The sequence below is a fragment of the Adiantum capillus-veneris genome, chromosome 14, assembly GCF_014529385.1.
Source record: "Adiantum capillus-veneris isolate H3 chromosome 14, ASM1452938v2, whole genome shotgun sequence".
NCBI lineage: Eukaryota > Viridiplantae > Streptophyta > Polypodiopsida > Polypodiales > Pteridaceae > Adiantum > Adiantum capillus-veneris.
In genome coordinates, this window is record NC_140944.1 from 66,506,858 (window position 1) to 66,525,972 (window position 19,115).

Consider the following 19,115-nt stretch of genomic DNA (forward strand, 5'->3'; position numbering starts at 1 on the left):
ACTTATATTTGAAATTGGATTTGGACTTGGTATATGATGATTTTCTGTCGCGACAATGTTTATGGAGTTGGACTTAACATTTATGAGATTGATGATGAGTGTGACCAATGATATCCTAATTTATGAAGGTATAACATATAGTGCTTATTCTCGTCGTATGGGACAGTATAACAGGCAATATGTGGATGACGACATGAATAAGCAATGTTTTCTAGTTCTATGATTATTTTAAATAACTATGTTATATTTATGACACAGAATACTAACCATTGTTTACAAGGTTGACATAAGCAATAGGTAGAATGCATACAATAGTGTGGGAAAGAAACCAAAAACAGCTCTGGAAGACAATCATGCCAACTTTGCCGAAGTGGTCCACGTTAGTGTTATTGACATGATTAAATGCCCTTGCAAAGCAATTTATACATTGCGCTTCATCAAGTAAAGAATTCAAAGTGGTCCAAGTCAAAGAGATCCTAGTTTAATATGATGGCTACATTGCATTTGAGTTGCCATTAGCTAGTAGGAGATCCCAAATGGCAATGGTGTAGATGTAATAAGATGGAATCAAATCCTCACGTGGTGTCCTTTTGTACACATCTACTGGATATGGGCCATGGTCTTGATCTGTAAGCATTCTAGCATTAGGCTAAAAACAAACTTAGTTTCTTTTTAGAACATTTAACTCTCTTAATGTGTGCAAGAATGTTGGTCTCACTTTATTCAAGATCTGCTTTAATTTATGATGCATCATATACAAAAGCGAAAATGTATATACAAGCTATATCCCCATAAAAAAAGAAGAGAAAATTTAGCAAACTGATAGTTTTAATCTCCTAGACTTAATGTGGGTGTGAGAGAATATAAATTTTCGCATGTAGTAGTATTTGAGACTGCTTACACACTGCCTCCATGCCTACCTGTCATTTTTGGGGGTGGGCATGCATGTGTTACACACTGAAGTGTTCTTATTTTAAAAAAGTGATAGCGATTCCAACTCCTCTGTCTACCTTATTGGTTTGATGCTACTGCATTGCTGAGCCGTCACTAGATCGCCCGCCCGCCCGCCCGCCCGCCCATCCTTGGAGAGGGGTCGCGGCTGTCTAAGATTTTGTCCAGTGTCACTTTTTCGCAGCCAACAATTTTTCTGGTGGCTTGGTAACCATCTCACGTTCAAACTCTCTGCTAAAACAGCCACTTGGACCCTTGGGCCTTCATGGCTGTCCCGCAAGCTTCCTTCTGTCATGTCTCGGGTTGCCCAACTAGGGAGAATCTGTCATGGAGCGCCAAACTTTCATTTTCTTTGAAAAACTCAACCATCCCAACCTCCAAGGTCATCGCATTCACCTTGGTACGCTCGCGTGCAACAATTGCAGACACTCTACCCAGCAGTGAAAAAGACGAAGAACTGCATGCAGCTGAGCTTGCCGCTGCTGCTTATTCGGCAGATGCGGCTGAATTGGGTCAACATGTCTCAAGCCAGAATATTATGCACGCTGAGGCGCAATTGCTTGTTCGGACTTATGATCGGTTCCCTATCGTTTTCGTAAAGGGCCATGGATGCAAGCTTTGTGATGCAGAGGGCAATGAGTATTTGGACATGTCGGCGGGCATAGCAGTGAATGCTCTGGGCCATGGTGATCAAAGCTGGGTGAAGGCTGTTACTGAACAAGCTTCTACTTTGGCTCATGTTAGCAACCTTTATCATTCAGAGCCGCAGGTAACCTTGTTCGAACTTGAGAAGATGCCTTCTTGTGGAAGTAATTTCTTGTTAGTAGAACAGGTGTTTCAAGATTTTGAGCTGAAGGCTGTGAAAGGACTAGCTTTCACCATTCAAAATTCTCAAAGAAGATAGTCACGCGTTCCTGAAACACACTTCCTGTTCGTGAGCCACATGTAATTCATGGATGGCCTCTGTTATTTTCAAAACAGATGCTGTCTTTGCTCCTTTATCATATTGTCTGATTTATGACCTCCTTGTGATTCCAAGGACCAAGTGTGGAGAATAAGAGCTGCCTGCTTTTGGCCTTGACAGAGTGATACTTTCTCAAAAAATGCCGAAAGCCTCTCAAAATTCAAGAAGAAATTGAATTAATCACACTGGGGGCCATGCAAGAAACAGAAAATGAAGTAGTCGTCATCAAAACTAGCTGCATTTCTTCTATTATTGTCTTATGCAACATTGTATGGGAAAACACAAGTGATAATCAGCATGCATTGCCTACAAAGGAGGCTTTATCAAGCCACAATAATTTGTTTATGAAACCTACTGCCTGGAAGAAAAAAAGTATGATCCTTCAATCACTAATTTGTTGAAGTTTGTCACCTCTTTGGGTAGAAAAGGCGGAGCTACTAGTGCCCCAATATCTACGAGGGGCTGATCAAGGAGAGTGAAGGCTGTTCTGTAGCTGTGCCTCGCCTATGTTAGGTAGTTTTCTCATTTTTGGCCTTTTCCAGCCATTGTTTCTCACCTGGTATTGCTGGCAGTGTCATATAGCTTGCCCCTTGGTGGGCCAGGTGTAGGGCATTTTTTTGTATTTCATGTGGCAGTGGTTTTCCACCTGTGGGCTGATTCCCAGTTTGGTCCCTATTTTCTTGGTCGTGGGATATTTTTGGAGGTAGGGCAGCCTGGTAGTTCCCAAATATGGGGGAGGCGGGGGCAGTTCCGGATTTGTTTGTCACTAGTTGAGTGCCAGCGTTTTGGGGTGTGTGTGTGCTTGTTTTCTCTCCCTAGCATTTTCTTTCTCGAAGAATTTTCTCTTCCCTTGCAGGTTCTGTCTTCCTTTGCCCTTTCTTGCCTAGAGGACCCCTCTATTACCGATCAGGTATAATGGAAATGGCCTATGAACTTTGAGGATATCGGAATTAAGAGAATTAGAGAGAACATTTTTGTAAGACTACTTTGAGAGCGTAGAGGGTGAACTTAATTGACGGTAGCAACATAATCATAGTACTTAGTTAACTTGGCATGAACAATACTTTTGCAAGAGAGAGTTTAGAGAACATGACAACAGTTGAGGACCGGATTTAAGTTGAGCTGGTGCTCCCTCCAATAGGCATTTGTATTATAGATTCTCCCATCAAGAGAGACTTGATACGATACAATCTTTGTGTTCCTTGTGACCTAGGTAATGCAATGAAGATGGAAAGCTTCATGCATCACGAGCATAACATAAACTTTGCAAAAAGCATTAACTATCCCAAGCCTTAGCTCCAAGGCCTCAACAAACACCTTCGAAGGTGGAGGAGCTAGCGGGGAATGAGGGTAGGGAAGAGGAAGAAGAAACATTCGATAGGAGAAAGTAGTAGTTCCTCACTTATCATCACTCTTCTTGCTAGTATACATAATAGCATAGTAATGAAAATGGAGAAGATGGCAAGCTTAAGCATTGAAGCATGGCTCTTGGTTGGATTTGCATTCCATAGCCAAGAGTGTTGGAATAGGCTCTCAACTTCTCTACTAGCTTAGAGAAAGAGATGGAGCTCTTGCACTTTGCACTTCACGCAATGAGAGTGAGTGTGAGTGTGTGGGAGAGTATATCCCCCAAGCAGCCCCCCTTCTTGCTTTGGTCAACACCCCCTTGTAGCTCATGCTTGAAGCTCATTGGACCCTTGCAAGCCTAGCCAATCACATGCAAGAGGCATATCAAGCAACAAGGGTAGCTTTGGGACAAGTGCTCCCCTTTCCCCTTTGAGAGAGAGGACTTGATAAATGCAAAAGCAATTAATTAAATTAACTAGTTTATCATTGGACCCCTTGGGAGGCCAACCAATAGGCTTTAGACACATCATGAGGGCAACATGGATAGGGACTTGACATGTGTCCTTGTTGCCTCTTGAGGCTTGGGCTTTCCTCGTGTGTGTGTGTTCTCTCATCCCCGTAGCTTTAGGGCTCGCCCCCTCTTGAGTAGGGATTGGATTTGACTTTTTGAACGCCTTACCCTTAAGCACCTTAGCCAGCAAGCATGACAAAGCATCTCAAGCTTGGGTAGTGTTCCCACAAGCACCTCAAGCTCGGGTAGTGTTCCCACAAGCACCTCAAGCTCCCTAGTCGGCAAGCACAACAAGCACCTCAAGCATCTTATTCACCAAGCACGACAAGCACCTCAAGCACCTTAGTCATCAAGCACGACAAGCACCTCAAGCTTGGGCCAGGTTTCACACCTCAAGCTTAGCCGTAGCTTACCTAATGTCAAAGGACTTTCAACACTAACCTTGGAGGTCTTTAATGAAGCTATAAGCTCCGTTGGCTAGCCTTGCTCTTTGACAGACCAGCTCTCATTTGGACCCCTTTACCAATGTTGAGATAGATGTGTAAGCACATGTCTATATTCTAACCCTTGTTTCCGTTTATCTCCCATATCAAATGATCAGTTTAATATGAGACCCCTAAAAGAAGACTCTATCCCATACGAGAGGAGGAATCCAAAAAACAAGAAAGTAATGAATCCCTACGTTCCTGTGATGATGTGGCTCCACGAAGTCGGCGGTCTAGATGGTTGCCAACTCCTCCCAAGAGGAAACGTTCAACCCACAGTCCTCGTTACTCCGAAAGGGAAGAGAGGAAACAAAGGAAGAAAAGGGCAAGAAAGAGGTCACCCTGTTCTCCTTCTTCTTCACCTTCCTTCTCTTTCGACGAAAGCTATGGCTATTCTCCCAGAGAATACAAGAGGGGAGGACATCGCAAATCATACCCTGCATGGCAAAGGTCACAAAAGCTCAAGAAGTTTAAAGAGAGAGGAAAGAGTGTCTCTTTTCTCACCTATGATGGCACCTTTGATGCTACCGACAAAGTATTGGACTTCATCCAGCAATTTGATGCGGCCTTTGGAGACGAGGGCTTCACAGAGTCCTCCAAGCTACGCCATGTAGCTATGCATTTCCAGAAATCGGCTTGTTAATGGTGGGCTAGCCTTCATGGCAACGGCGAAGCCCCAAAGACATGGAAAACTCTACGAGTTTCCATCATGAAGTAATTCCTTGAAAGCGATGCAAAGGACATAGTGCTTACCAAAAGGCGCAGTTTGAAGCTTCTCTCTCATGAGTTTATTCACGAATATGTAGACAAGTTTTGGGATTTACATCTCAAGGCTACTGTCTTTCAAAAGATAGACTTTGTCGAGCAAAAGCAACAATTTTGTGTGGGATTACTTGAAGAGATGGTCAAGTACGTCAACTCTTAACGGCCTGGTTCTATCACCGAAGTAATCCACCTCACCATGGTTGCTTTGCGCATCAATTTCCAACAAGGGGCTAGACGGAATGTCAAGCCCATGGAAAACAAAGATAAGAGTGATGCAAAGGGGAAACCATTAGTACTACTTGTATTCAAACACATAACGCTTAAAAAAACAATATCTGGGTATTATTTTAGCCTCCCATTCTGTGCCATTCCTGTTCTGGACCCATTCCCGTTCCCTCGTTCCGCAGGGAGGCCCATCGCCGTTCTCGTTCCGCGTTCCGGGTAACTCTGCATAAATGTTTTAAGTGTGGGGAGTAAGGATATGGCTATCGTTCTTGCCCCAAGAGAAATGCTCGCAATGAGACTCCTAGAGCTTCCACCTTCGAAGCTCCCAAAGAGGATGCTCATTACAAAGGATCACCTCTCTCCTATGCTTGGGGAAAGGTAAGGGAGCATGATGCCTTCATCTTGTTTGACCCTGGCTCTACTCACAACTTCATTTCAACGGAGTGGCCACCAAGTTAGGCATTCAAGCTTTCGAGATGGGAGATACTGTAACGGTTGACATAGCTTTCAAGGGACAGCAAGTCTCCATTACTCCCTTGATTGGGAAGTTGAGGCTTCATGTCCAAAGCTATGTCGACAAAGAAGACTTTTTCATTTCTCCTCTCCAACATGAGGATGCTATCCTAGGGGCACTATGGTTCAGCCGTATGGCTGCCAACATGAAGTTCCTTGAAAGGACTTCATCTATAGGGGAAAGAAGATGCTAGTGAGTTTGGTCGTACTATACCACTTGTAAATCCTCTTGCTTTTGATAAATCAATGAAGAGCTCAATTTTTGTGTACATGATTTTTGTCAAAGAGTCTCTTCAAAGTCCTAATGTTTCATCAAAAAGAGTTAGACTTGTCTAATTTTCTAAAAGGATTCCAAGATGTGTTCATGGATGATAGCCCTATGGACTTACCTCCAAAACGAGGGAATGATGACCATCGAATTGAGCTCCTACCAAGAAGCTCACCGCCTAACAAGCCTCCTTATCAAGTTTCCCAAGCTCAACAAGAGGAGATCATGAGGCAAGTACAAGAATTGATAGACAAAGAGATGGTGAGGTCTAGCTCCTCTCCCTTTTGTTCTCCAGTCCTTTTAGTGCAAAAGAAAGATGGTATATACCGCATGCTTGTGGACTATCGAGCAGTAAATCATATCACTATCAAAAACAGATTTCCCGTACCTCCTCGGTTAGAAGATCTGTTTGATAAGCTACAAGGCTCTACCTACAAGTAACATAAGTCTTTAGTAGATTGAGTATAGTAAGATTGGCTATCTCACTTTGGCCATCCGTTTGTGGGTGATAGGCCGAAGAGAAATTCAATCTTGTACCTAGATTTTCAAAGAGACCTTCAAGAAATTACTGGCCATTCTAGGATCTCTATCTGACACGATGGATGTTCGCAAGCCATGGTGTTTGAAAATCTGTGATATGAAGAGAGTTGCCATTTGGTGTGCCTAAATAGTCTTTTTGACAGGAATAAAGTGTGCTAGCTTGCTAAATCTGTTGACTATTGTCCATATTCTCGTATTCCCATGGATAGTCTTGGATAATCCAAAGATAAAATTCATGGATATACTCTCCCATCGTAAATTTGGGATAGGCAATGGCTGGAGTAGTCCAGGTTGCTTCCCTCTATCATACTTAGTCTATTGGCATACTACACATTTTGAAACATACTCTTGTATGTCCACTTTCATGGTAGGCCAATAGAAATACGTCTCTACTTCTCGGAGAGTAGGTTGATTGCCTCTATGCCCCGCATAGGATGGAGCATGGGATTCATACATGACTTTCTCACGAAGCGAGTAGGTAACACATAGCCTATTGCCATGGAGAAGATAACCATCCTGCAAGGTGAATGGTTCCTCTTTCTTCCCCAAATCAAGGGCTAACATTACATCTTTAAAGTCAGGGTCAGTAGCATACTCATCTATCATAGAAGATAGATCATTGTGAGTTGCTTTAGACACCGCATTAACTTTTGGTCGTCGTGAAAGTGCATCAGCCACTTGATTGTGCTTACCAGCAATGTGAGCAATATGAAAATAAAATTGCGAAAGAAAATTTGCCCACCTCATTTGTTTGTCGAATAGCTTGGTTTGCGTCATGAAGTACTTAACATTTTGGTGGTCGGTTCGTAGAATAAATAGAGTCCCCAATAGATAGTGCTTCCATGTGTATAGGGCATGTAGAACAGCTAAAAGCTCTTTCGCATAAATGCCTAAGACCCGTTCATCCGTATTGAGCCTTCGGCTCTCATATGCTATGGCATGCCTTTCTTGAAGCAAAACTGTTCCAAAGCAATCACCACAAGCATCACATCGGACCTCAAATGGCTTTGAGAGGTCTGGAAGTATGAGGACTGGTTGGGATGTAAGCTTCTCTTTGAGCTTGTAAAAAGCATTTTGCTCCTTAGCAGTCCATGAATACTTAACGTTCTTGATTAATTCATGTAATGGTCCTGCTATTTGAGAGAATTTTGCTATGAAGCGTCTACAATATGCACACATACCAATAAAGCTTATTAGCTCATGTAGATTCCTTGGATTAGGCTATGCTTTTATTACCTCTAACTTTGATGGATCCATACGGATACCATCTTGAGAGAGAATATGACCTAGTAATGAATCTCTTGAAGGAAAAATTCGCTTTTCTTTTGGTTGAGAAAAAGTTTGTTCTCCCTCTATGCTCGAAAAATCGCTTGGATATGTTGCTTGTGCTCCTCTAAGGACTTGGAGTAGATGATGATATTATCAAAGAACACTCCAGTGAATTTGTGGTAGGATCTAAAGATTTTCTCCATTGGACGATTGAACGAGGCTGGTGCATTAGTCAAGCCAAAAGGCATGACTAGATATTCATAAAGACCAAACGTTGTATGAAACGCGGTCTTTAGGATATCTTCATCCACTATCCTTATTTGTTGATAGCCACTTTTAAGCTCAATCCTACTGAAGCAGGTAGAGCCTTGTAGCTTATCAAACAGATATTCTACCCGAGGCACAGGAAATCTGTTTTTGATAGTGATATGGTTTAGTGCTCGATAGTCTACACACATACGGTATGTACCATCTTTCTTTTGCACTTAAAGGACTGGAGAATAACAGGGAGAGGAGCTAGGTCTCACCATCCCTTTGTGTCACCAGGAGGTGTATTTTTCCTGTTGCCTTCCGTAAATAAGTATTAGATATATTTATTTTATTTTTACTTGTTTGTCCCAAAACCCTTGAAAAGGTGCAAGTGGACATTGCATGGCCAGTGTGAAACGGCTGTAGCCAAATGGGTTTCTCACATCGGGGATCTAGGTTGGTCAGACAGGGACTGCCCGGGCCAGTTAGCACTGAGTATGGAAGCTCGTGTGCGCCAAACTGGAATTTGGGCCACTCGTCAAGTCACTGCAACTTTATAAGTTGAAAGGGGCCAATAAATTAACCCACATTGTAGATGTTGGTCAAATGGTAGTCTTCAATGATGGTTAGGAGACCGATAGGGACGCCATGGAAGCATCTCCTAAAATTTAGGGAACTGCTATTTTTGATCCGAAAATGTGTTCGCGTCATTAGCTCTAGAATGACAAGGGGAACATTCTATTGCTCTGCTGCCAAGTCAACTGACGCACCAGTTGAGATATTTTTAGCAGGGAAAGCCCAAACTCGGAAACTGGGCGACGTGACAACATGTGAGCGATTCTGCCACTCTGGGAGGCAAAAACGAGCTGCATATCAACAAAGGGGGCGCCATTTTCAGCCTCAGGTGGATTGTATCAGGTACAGAAGCTATGGAATGCTTACCTTGCCCTCTATGCACAGTATGGTGGCGGGAGTGATGCCCCGCACGCTACATACTGCTCTCTTTCTCCCCTACGTACAGTATGTTATGCCCCACTAGTGGGCTTCTCATTTGACCTATGTACAGTTCTCGGGGTTTATGCGTGTTTGCCAAGGCAAGAGCCTTCTGAACAGGAACCGGATTAGCTAATTGCTAATCCCCCACAGGTACGCACAGTTCCATCACGAAAGATTGCGAGTTTGGAGAGTTTTCTCGCGTGAAAACTCGTCCAATTCACAGGGGAACTGTCCCATTGCGTGCGGGAGCCCTTGGGACACGCGCAGGCGTGTTTGCTCCGCTAAAAACGATCCAAAACAGGGAATTACAGCCTGCTGTGTTTTTCTGCAGGTTTAGGGTTTCGCACCTAAACTGCAAGGGAACATCGGGGGAGCCTCGTGAGAGCCTTGGGATGCGTGTACAGGCTTTTGGGCTCCCGGCAGTGAAAAACAGAGAATTACAGCCCGCTGAATTTCTGTGACAGCTCACCAGAAAGCTTCCAGATATCGAGGGAATCCGTCCTAGACAGGTGTTTTTGACCTACAGGGATTTTTGCGCCGTTATGCTGTCGAAATCCGGTCGGAAACCTGCGTTTTCAGCCCTCGCCAGGTTTGGACAGCTTTGTGAAAGCTTGTGCGAAGTGGTCGGATCGTCTACTTTAATTTGAATAAAGAAATACCGAAAGGGGCACTAGTCTTTGGGGCCTACAGGGTGTCGGTCTCGTGTGCGCAGTGACATTCTAGTCGCTGGACGCAACTGTGTTCTCTTCCCTTCTCAGTGCTCTGTGTAAAGTTAACAGGTAATTGAAATAATACCGCCCTCTACGTTGTACGGGCCGGTTATACGATTCCATCGACGGGATAGTCACTTTTTCTTCAAAAAGTGCAGCGTGGATTGTTGTGGGTGAAAGCAACACAGAGCTTGTCGATATGGCAGAGAAGAGAGACCAAGTACCTGAAGAGGGATCTTCCTCACATGGCATAGAGAAAATTCCTTCAACTCTTCAAGAAGAGGACAGGTTGTTTAGAACTCAACTGCGTTGTTGCATGGACATGTTTCAGCAGTTGGCTAACAACCCAAGGATGCAGGAATTCTTACAGGCTCCGACACAGGGTTTTCAGCCTCCTACACAGGGCATGACTGAGCCGTTGCAGGAAAAGGAGATTTCCAATGCGCAGAGGACTCATGATGATCGAGGGAAAGCCCATGTGGTTGAGAAACTAGCGGTGTCCAATGATCCAAAGCAACTTGCTTTAGCTGGACATGAACCGTTTGTGAATGGTCAAGGGAGCAATGAACAGGCTATGTGTCAGACCCTTCCATTACCTAATACTTATCCTGGTTATTTTGGAGGTGGTTCAGTGTTTCAAGCTATGGCTGGACCTTCCACAGGTTATATACCAGGGAATGTGTTTGGGACAATGCAAACAGGCATGGGTAACCCTATGTACGCGAACATGGGTGTCCAACCGGGTTTTCAGGGTGCCTACGGCCAGTTTCGAGTGCCTGGAACACAATTTGGTATGGCTGGTTTTTCGCAGCCATGCGTACAAAATGCAGATATGACAGGGAAAACAGTTGATGCGAGTGCTGGAATGAACACTCATGGAGCACCACTGCTACAGGCACCTGTTTATGATAATGTGGCTCCTTTGAGTCAGCCTAAGGATTACAAGGAAGGTGGGCAGGGAGTGAAGTTTGAAACTTTCAGAGGAACTGAGGACCAATTAAAGGCTTTGACCTTTACACAGCAGTTCGATGCAGCTTATGTTGGAGGCAACTTCACGGAATCTTCAAAGATACGCAAGGCTGCCACTTTCTTGAAAGGGAATGCGCTTCAATGGTGGACCGCATTGTTGAACCAAGGTCAAGCCCCAACAACGTGGGTCCAATTCAAACAACTTTTTGCGCCTGCATGGTTGACAAACACTTTTGAAGTGGATGTAATGACGGAATGGCACGAGTTGAATGCTAAACACTGTGCGGATCTGGAAGAGTACAATAAACGGTTTTGGGCCGCACTGTTGCCAGTCACCTCTTACAGGTTTGTGCCTTTGTCAGAACAAATTGAGAAGTACTGTTGCGGATTGCCCAAGAAAATCAGGGACTACTGCACAAAGACTACTGTCATGAATATGTTTCAATTGATAGAGAATGCAAGAGTGGCCAACAATCTGTCGAAGGGAGATTCCGATGGATTTAATAGCCACAAGAAAGGGGCCCAGGGCAAACAGTTTACAGCCAAGGGCAATGTTGCAGCAAAGCCTTCTGAGTCTCCTGCAAAGAAGCCCTCCACTCAAGAAGCTGATACGTCCAAGAAGAAGTCTAAATCTTCTTCGGAACGAGGACAAGGACAAAAAAGGCATTTTTCTGGCAAAACTTTTCAAGAAAGGAAAGCTCTTAGGGAGGCCAAGAAATGCTACATTTGTGAACAGGAAGGACACTTTGCAAATGAGTGCCCACAGAAGAAGTCACAGGATAAGGATGACAAGTCAGACCATAAAGGGAAGAAGCCAAAGCCGAGTGCAGGACTTGTTCCAGATTTGGTTGGAGATCAGCCAAACACAGATGCCACGGAGCTGTGCAGAGCTTGGGGCAAAGTTAGAGACCAAATAGTGCTGGTTTTCTTTGATCCAGGAGCCCGTGCAAATTTCATATCATCACAATTGGCATCAAAGTTGGGCATTCGTGCAGAGGAGATGGGTATGACAGGGGAAGCAGGTTTGGCATGCCCAGGACATTCAGAGCCTGTTACTCCCATTCTGGGAAAGCTTCGTCTGCACATTCAGAGCTATGTGGATGCGGAAGAATTTCATATTATGCCGCTTGAGGGCTGTGATGTGTTATTGGGTATCCCATGGTGTTACAGGTTGCATGCTATGGTGGATACTTACAACAAAAAGATTACCCTTGTACATAGAGGAAAGACTCATGTCCTTGATGTAAAGCTTAAAGGCGAGTCTGTTCCAGTTGTTTCTGCTTCTGCTATTTCATCTGTAATAAAGAATCATCTTTCTGCATACTTGATCTTTGCAAAAGAAGTACCTCAAGTTGTATCTAATTTGTCTACCTTAGATAAAGACAGGTTAACTTTTTTGAGTGGTTTTAGTGATTGTTTTTCGGACTCTTTGCTAGGGGAGTTACCTCCTGAGAGACCTGAGGATCATACTATAGATCTTGTGCCAGGTTCTAGTCCACCGAATAGACCACCATACAGGGTTAGTGCAGCCCAGCAGAAAGAGATTATGGGTCAGGTCAACGAGCTTTTAGAGAAGAAGCTGATTCAGCCCAGTTCATCCCCTTTTTGTTCGCCTGTACTCTTAGTGCAGAAGAAGGATGGTTCATGGCGCATGTGCATTGACTATCGCGCCTTGAATAAGAATACTATCAAGAACAGGTTCCCCATACCGAGGATAGATGACATTCTTGATCGGCTTGAGGGAGCGTCATTGTTTACAAGAATAGACCTAAAGAGTGGGTATCATCAGATACGCATTAGACCAGAAGATGTCCATAAGACTACGTTCAGGACAACATTTGGTCTCTATGAGTTTCTTGTCATGCCATTTGGTCTCACAAATGCTCCTGCCACATTTAATAGAATGATGGACAGAATTTTTAGACCATATAGAAACTTCGTGGGTACCTTCTTTGATGACATGATTGTCTACTCAAAGTCTGAAGAGGAGCATAGGGATCTCTTGACCGCAGTTTTCAATGAGCTACACAAGAATAGGCTACTCATTAATGCGAAGAAAAGTGAGTTCTTTTTGCAAGAAATTCACTTCCTTGGGCACATTGTTTCAAAGGATGGGGTACGCATGGATCCCGCTAAAGTGGAAGCAATTAGGTCATGGCCAAACTTGAAGTCCGTACATGACATTCGAAGCTTTCTAGGCTTATGTTCCTATTACAGGAGGTTCATCCGAAATTTTGCTGAGATTGCTTCTCCACTCCATGCACTGCAAGGAAAAGGAGTTACTTTCAAGTGGACAGCCAAGGAAATTTTAGCGTTCAAACACTTGAAAGAGAATCTGACTTCAGATCCGGTAATTATTTTGCCAGATCTTTCTAAACCTTTTGTGGTTCAATGTGATGCGTGTGGCCATAGTCTTGGTGCAGTTTTAATGCAGAATGGCCGAGTAGTCGCATATGAGAGCAGAATTCTTTTGAAGACTGAAAGGAACTTGCAAGTCTATGAGAAAGAATTGCTGGCAGTAATTCATGCTCTCACTAGTTGGAAACACTATTTGCTAGGGGCTGATTTTGTTGTCCAAACGGATCATCAAACCTTGCGATATTTTCTTACACAGACGAAGTTGTCTGAGAAGCACATGCGATGGGCAAACATCTTGTCAATGTTCCATTTTCAGATTGTGCATGTGCAAGGGAAAAAGAACGTGGTGGCTGATGCGTTGTCACGAAAGCCCCAAATTTCAGCAGTGTCAATTCCGTACCATTGTGAACTAGACGAAATGAAGACACAATATGCTGAAGATTCAGATTTTGCAAGGATCTATGACCAGCTTGTTGATGGGCAACATCATGAGCACTATATGCTTAAGAATGACTTTCTCACGATGCATGGAAAGTTATGCGTTACTAAACAGTTACGGCCAAAGATTTTGATGGAAAGTCATGCTCCACCTTATGTTGGGCATCATGGAATTGATGTGACAGTGAAAGGGGTTGAGGCATTCTTCTATTGGCCAGCTTTGCGTCAAGATGTTGACACATTTGTAAGATCATGCTTAGTATGCCAAAAAGTCAAATTTGACAGACAAAAGCAACCGGGATTGTTGCAGCCATTGCCGATCCCTGATAGGCCATGGGAAAGTATAGCAATGGACTTTATCTTTGATCTTCCAAGGACGCAAACAGGAAATGATGGGATTTGGACTATCATTTGTAGGTTCAGTAAGCAGGCCCATTTCATTCCTGTTAGGAAGAAGATAAAGCCAGAACAGATGGTCAAGATATTCATGAGCAATATCTTTAAATATCATGGGATGCCTCAGTCAATTGTCAGTGACAGGGATCCACGTATGACGAGTCTTTTCTGGAAGGCATTGTTTGAGAACATGGGCACTACGCTCAAGTTCTCTTCTTCGTTTCATCCGCAAACTGATGGACAGTCAGAAGAGGCAAATTCTACTGTCTTGGACCTACTCAAATGTTATGTCTCAGAGCACAAGGCAACTTGGGAACACCATCTCCCATTGGTTGAATATGCTTACAATAACACTGTGCATACATCAACAGGTAAGGCACCATTTGAGATAGTGGAAGGAGGAAAGAAAGTCCCACCCATTTTGCAGACTAAAGACAAGATATTTGAGGCAGACAAGTATGTGCAAGATATGGATGAAACATACAGGAAGATAAAGATTGCTCTTGAGAAGACTCAGGCTAAGCAAAAGAAAGCTGCTGATCGTCACCGTCGTGAACTTGTATTTTCACTTGGTGATTGGGTACTTTTGCGCTTTGAAAAGGCCAGGTTAAGGAAAAGGAAAGGCAAGGAACGCTTGTTTCCTAAGCTCAGTATGCGATATTATGGTCCTTTTCAGATTTCAGAAAAGATCAGCGAAGTAGCTTATAGGTTAAAGCTACCAGAAGGCTGGAAAATACATAATGCTTTTCATGTCATCCTTCTAAGGCCCTTTGTTGGTGATGTGCCAGAGAATATGCTTGATGAGGAACAACCCGAAGTGGAAGAATTGGATGAAATCCTTGTTCCTGAACAGATATTGGCACATAAAGAAAGAAAGGTTAGAGGAAAGGTTGCAAGACTCTATTTGGTGAAGTTCAAGAACTATCCATCGTTAGATGCCAAATGGATGGAAGAGTTTGAATTGCTTGATTCACCTCAGCTATTGCAATTGTATCTTGAAGCCTTTCAAATGGAACCCACAGTGACTTGATGCAGCCTTTTTGGAGCAAGGCAAGAGCATGGTTCATGATGCTCAAGAGAGTAGTTAAGCAATTGTATCTACTCTTTCCATACAGAATTTAGCTAGAGAAGTTTGTGCTCAAGAGTACACTAGAAGACTTCTATGCTTGATATATGTGCCGTAGCCAGGTTGGTGGGATTGTTTAATCGTCCAACGCTACATTTCCGGAAGCATGTATATCTTGGATTTCCCATCATAGAATATATGTGATATCAGGAGATATCTGCATGTATTATTGGCATGCAAGCGAGGTCGCTTGCAGTATTTCAAGGGTGGGGTGTGTCACCAGGAGGTGTATTTCTCCTGTTGCCTTCCGTAAATAAGTATTAGATATATTTATTTTATTTTTACTGTTTGTCCCAAAACCCTTGAAAAGGTGCAAGTGGACATTGCATGGCCAGTGTGAAACGGCTGCAGCCAAATGGGTTTCTCACATCGGGGATCTAGGTCGGTCAGACAGGGACTGCCCGGGCCAGTTAGCACTGAGTATGGAAGCTCGTGTGCGCCAAACTGGAATTTGGGCCACTCGTCAAGTCACTGCAACTTTATAAGTTGAAAGGGGCCAGTAAATTAACCCACATTGTAGATGTTGGTCAAATGGTAGTCTTCAATGATGGTTAGGAGACCGATAGGGACGCCATGGAAGCATCTCCTAAAATTTAGGGAACTGCTATTTTTGATCCGAAAATGTGTTCGCGTCATTAGCTCTAGAATGACAAGGGGAACATTCTATTGCTCTGCTGCCAAGTTAACTGACGCACCAGTTGAGATATTTTTAGCAGGGAAAGCCCAAACTCGGAAACTGGGCGACGTGTCAGCCTGTGAGCGATTCTGCCACTCTGGGAGGCAAAAACGAGCTGCATATCAACAAAGGGGGCGCCGTTTTCAGCCTCAGGTGGATTGTAGCAGGTACAAAAGCTATGGAATGCTTACCTTGCCCTCTATGCACAGTATGGTGACGGGAGTGATGCCCCGCACGCTACATACTGCTCTCTTTCTCCCCTACGTACAGTATGTTATTCCCCACTAGTGGGCTTCTCATTTGACCTATGTACAGTTCTGGGGGTTTATGCGCGTTTGCCAAGGCAAGAGCCTTCTGAACAGGAACTGGATTAGCTAATTGCTAATCTCCCACAGGTACGCACAGTTCCATCACGAAAGATTGCGAGTTTGGAGAGTTTTCTCGCATGAAAACTCGTCCAATTTACAGGGGAACTGTCCCATTGCGTGCTGGAGCCCTTGGGACACGCGTAGGCGTGTTTGCTCCGCTAAAAACGATCCGAAACAGGGAATTACAGCCTGCTGTGTTTTTCTGCAGGTTTAGGGTTTCGCACCTAAACTGCAAGGGAACATCGGGGGAGCCTCGTGAGAGCCTTGGGATGTGTGTACAGGCTTTTGGGCTCCCGGCAGTGAAAAACAGAGAATTACAGCCCGTTGAATTTCTGTGACAGCTCACCAGAAAGCTTCCAGATATCGAGGGAATCCGTCCTAGACAGGTGTTTTTGACCTACAGGGGTTTTTGCGCCGTTATGTTGTCGAAATCCGGTCGGAAACCTGCGTTTTCAGCCCTCGCCAGATTTGGACAGCTTTGTGAAAGCTTGTGCGAAGTGGTCGGATCGTCTACTTTAATTTGAATAAAGAAATACCGAAAGGGGCGCCAGTCTTTGGGGCCTACAGGGTGTCGGTCTCGTGTGCGCAGTGACATTCTAGTCGCTGGACGTAACTGTGTTCTCTTCCCTTCTCAGTGCTCTGTGTAAAGTTAACAGGTAATTGAAATAGTACCACCCTCTACGTTGTACGGGCCGGTTATACTTTGTCTACCAATTCTTGTACTTGCCTCATGATCTCCTCTTGTCAAGCTTGGGAAACTCGATAAGGAGGCTTGTTAGGCAATGAGCTTCCTGGTAGGAGCTCAATTTGATTGTCATCATCCCCTCGTTTTGGAGGTAAGTCCATAGGGATATCATCGATGAACACATCTTGAAATCCTTTTAGAAAATTAGACAAGTCTAACTCTTCTTGATTCCTACCATTTACATTTGATGAAACATTAGGACTTTTTAGGGACTCTGACAAAAATCATATACGTAGAAACTGAGCTCTTCATTGATTTATCAAAAGCAGGAGGATTTACAAGTGGTATAGTACGACAAGACTCACTAGTATCTATATACATGTTCTTTCCCCTGTAGGTGAAGTAGATTCTCCTTTCAGGCAACTTTATGTTGGCAGCCATGCGGTTGAACCATGGTGCCCCTAGGATATCATCCTCATGTTGGAGAGGAGAGATGAAATCTTCTTTGTCGACATAGCTTTGGACATGAAGCCTCAACTTGTCAATCAAGGGAGGAACGGAGGCTTGCTGTCCCTTGAAAGCTGTGTCAGCCGTTACATTATCTCCCATCTGGAAAGCTTGAATGCCCAACTTGGTGGCCAACTCCGTTGATATGAAGTTGTGAGTAGAGCCAGGGTCAAACAAGATGAAGACATCATGCTCCCTTACCTTTCCCCAAGCATAGGAGAGAGGTGATCCTTTGCAATGAGCATCCTCCTTTGGAGCTTCGATGGTGGAAGCTCTAGGAGTCTCATTGCGAGCATTTCTCTTGGAACAAGAACGATAGCCATGTCCTTGCTCCACACACTTAAAACATTTATGGTGCTTGCGAAAAACTTCAAGCTCTTCAGGAGAGTTTGTTTTACCTTTGTAAACTCCCTTCTCCTTGGACCGGTGGTTGTTGTTGGAATTGCCTTGGGAAGAATTTTGGGCATTGGTTTTCCCCTTTTCATCACTCTTGTCTTTGTTTTCCATGGGCTTAACATTCCGTCTAGTCCCTTGTTGGAAATTGGTGCACGAAGCAACCATGTGTGGTGGATTACTCTGGTGATAGAACCAAGCCGTTGAGAGTTAACGTACTTGGCCATCTCTTTAGGTAATCCCGCACAAAATTGTTTCTTTTTCTCGGCAAAGTCTATCTTTTGAAAGACAGTAGCCTTGAGATGTAAATCCGAAAACTTGTCTACATATTTGTGAATAGATTTGTGAGAGAGAAGCTTCAAACTGCGCCATTCGGTAAGCACTTTGTCCTTTGCATCGCTTGCAAGGAAATACTTCAAGATGGAAACTTGTAGATTTTACCATGTCTTTGGGGCTTCATCGTTACCACGAAGGCTAGCCCACCATTGACGAGCCCATTTCTGGAAATACATATCTAAATGGTGTAGCTTGGAGGACTCCGTGAAGCCCTCGTCTCCAAAGGCCGCATCAAATTGCTGGATGAAGGCCAATACTTTGTCGGTAGCACCAAAGGTGCCATCATAGGTGAGAAAAGAGACACTCTTTCCTTCCTCTTTGAACTTCTTGAGCTTTTTTGACCTTCGCCATGCGGGGTATGGTTTGCCCTCTTGTATTCTCTGGGAGAATAGCCATAGCTTTCGTCGGAAGAGGAGGAAGGTGAAGAAGAAGGAGAAGAGGGTGACCTCTTTCTTGTCCTTTTCGTCCTTTTCTTCCTTTGTTTCCTCTCTTCCCTTTCAGAGTGACAAGGAGAAGGACTGTGGGTTGAACGTTTCCTCTTGGGAGGAGTTGGCGACCGTCTAGACCGCCGTCTTCGTGGAGCCACATCTTCAAAGGAACTTAGGGATTTATTACTTTCTTGTTCTTTGGATTCCTCCTCTCCTATGAGAGAGAGTCTTCGTTTGGGGGTCTCATCAAGAGGCCTCCTAAGCTCTCTCTCCTCTTGGAGAGGAAGGGAAAGTCCATAAACGCGAAGTTGTTGAGTAACTTTGGCTTGCAAAGTAGGGTTGCCCATAGCTTGCTGCAACCTAGTAACAAGATAATTGACAAACATGGGGGTATCATCATTAGCACCTTCATGTGCAAAATTAAAAGTTAATAATATTCATTCTACTCTCTTGGTTATTGTCAGCCATGTTAGTTAAACTTATGTGTTTACTTAGTGTATTTTTTGGCAATTCAAAACCTTAGTTGTTACTTCTCTTAGCCTTTGAAAATCAACACTTTAGTATCTACACCCACTACTCGAATTGGTTAATTATAGAGAATAGTGGAGCGGGTCTAATATTGCAGAGTTGCCGAGGGATAGC

General features: G+C 43.9%; 1 protein-coding gene across 1 annotated transcript in view; it reads left to right on the forward strand.

Moving 5' to 3' along the window:
- Window positions 1-1,112: 1,112 nt before the first annotated feature.
- LOC147442541 (acetylornithine aminotransferase, mitochondrial-like) overlaps window positions 1,113-19,115 on the forward strand; it is a 64,716-nt gene continuing 46,713 nt past the window's right edge. The window contains exon 1 of the mRNA XM_086528697.1: window positions 1,113-1,720. Coding sequence (XP_086384823.1) covers window positions 1,217-1,720 — 504 coding nt within the window. The 5' untranslated portion in view covers window positions 1,113-1,216. The remainder of the gene's footprint in view (window positions 1,721-19,115) is intronic.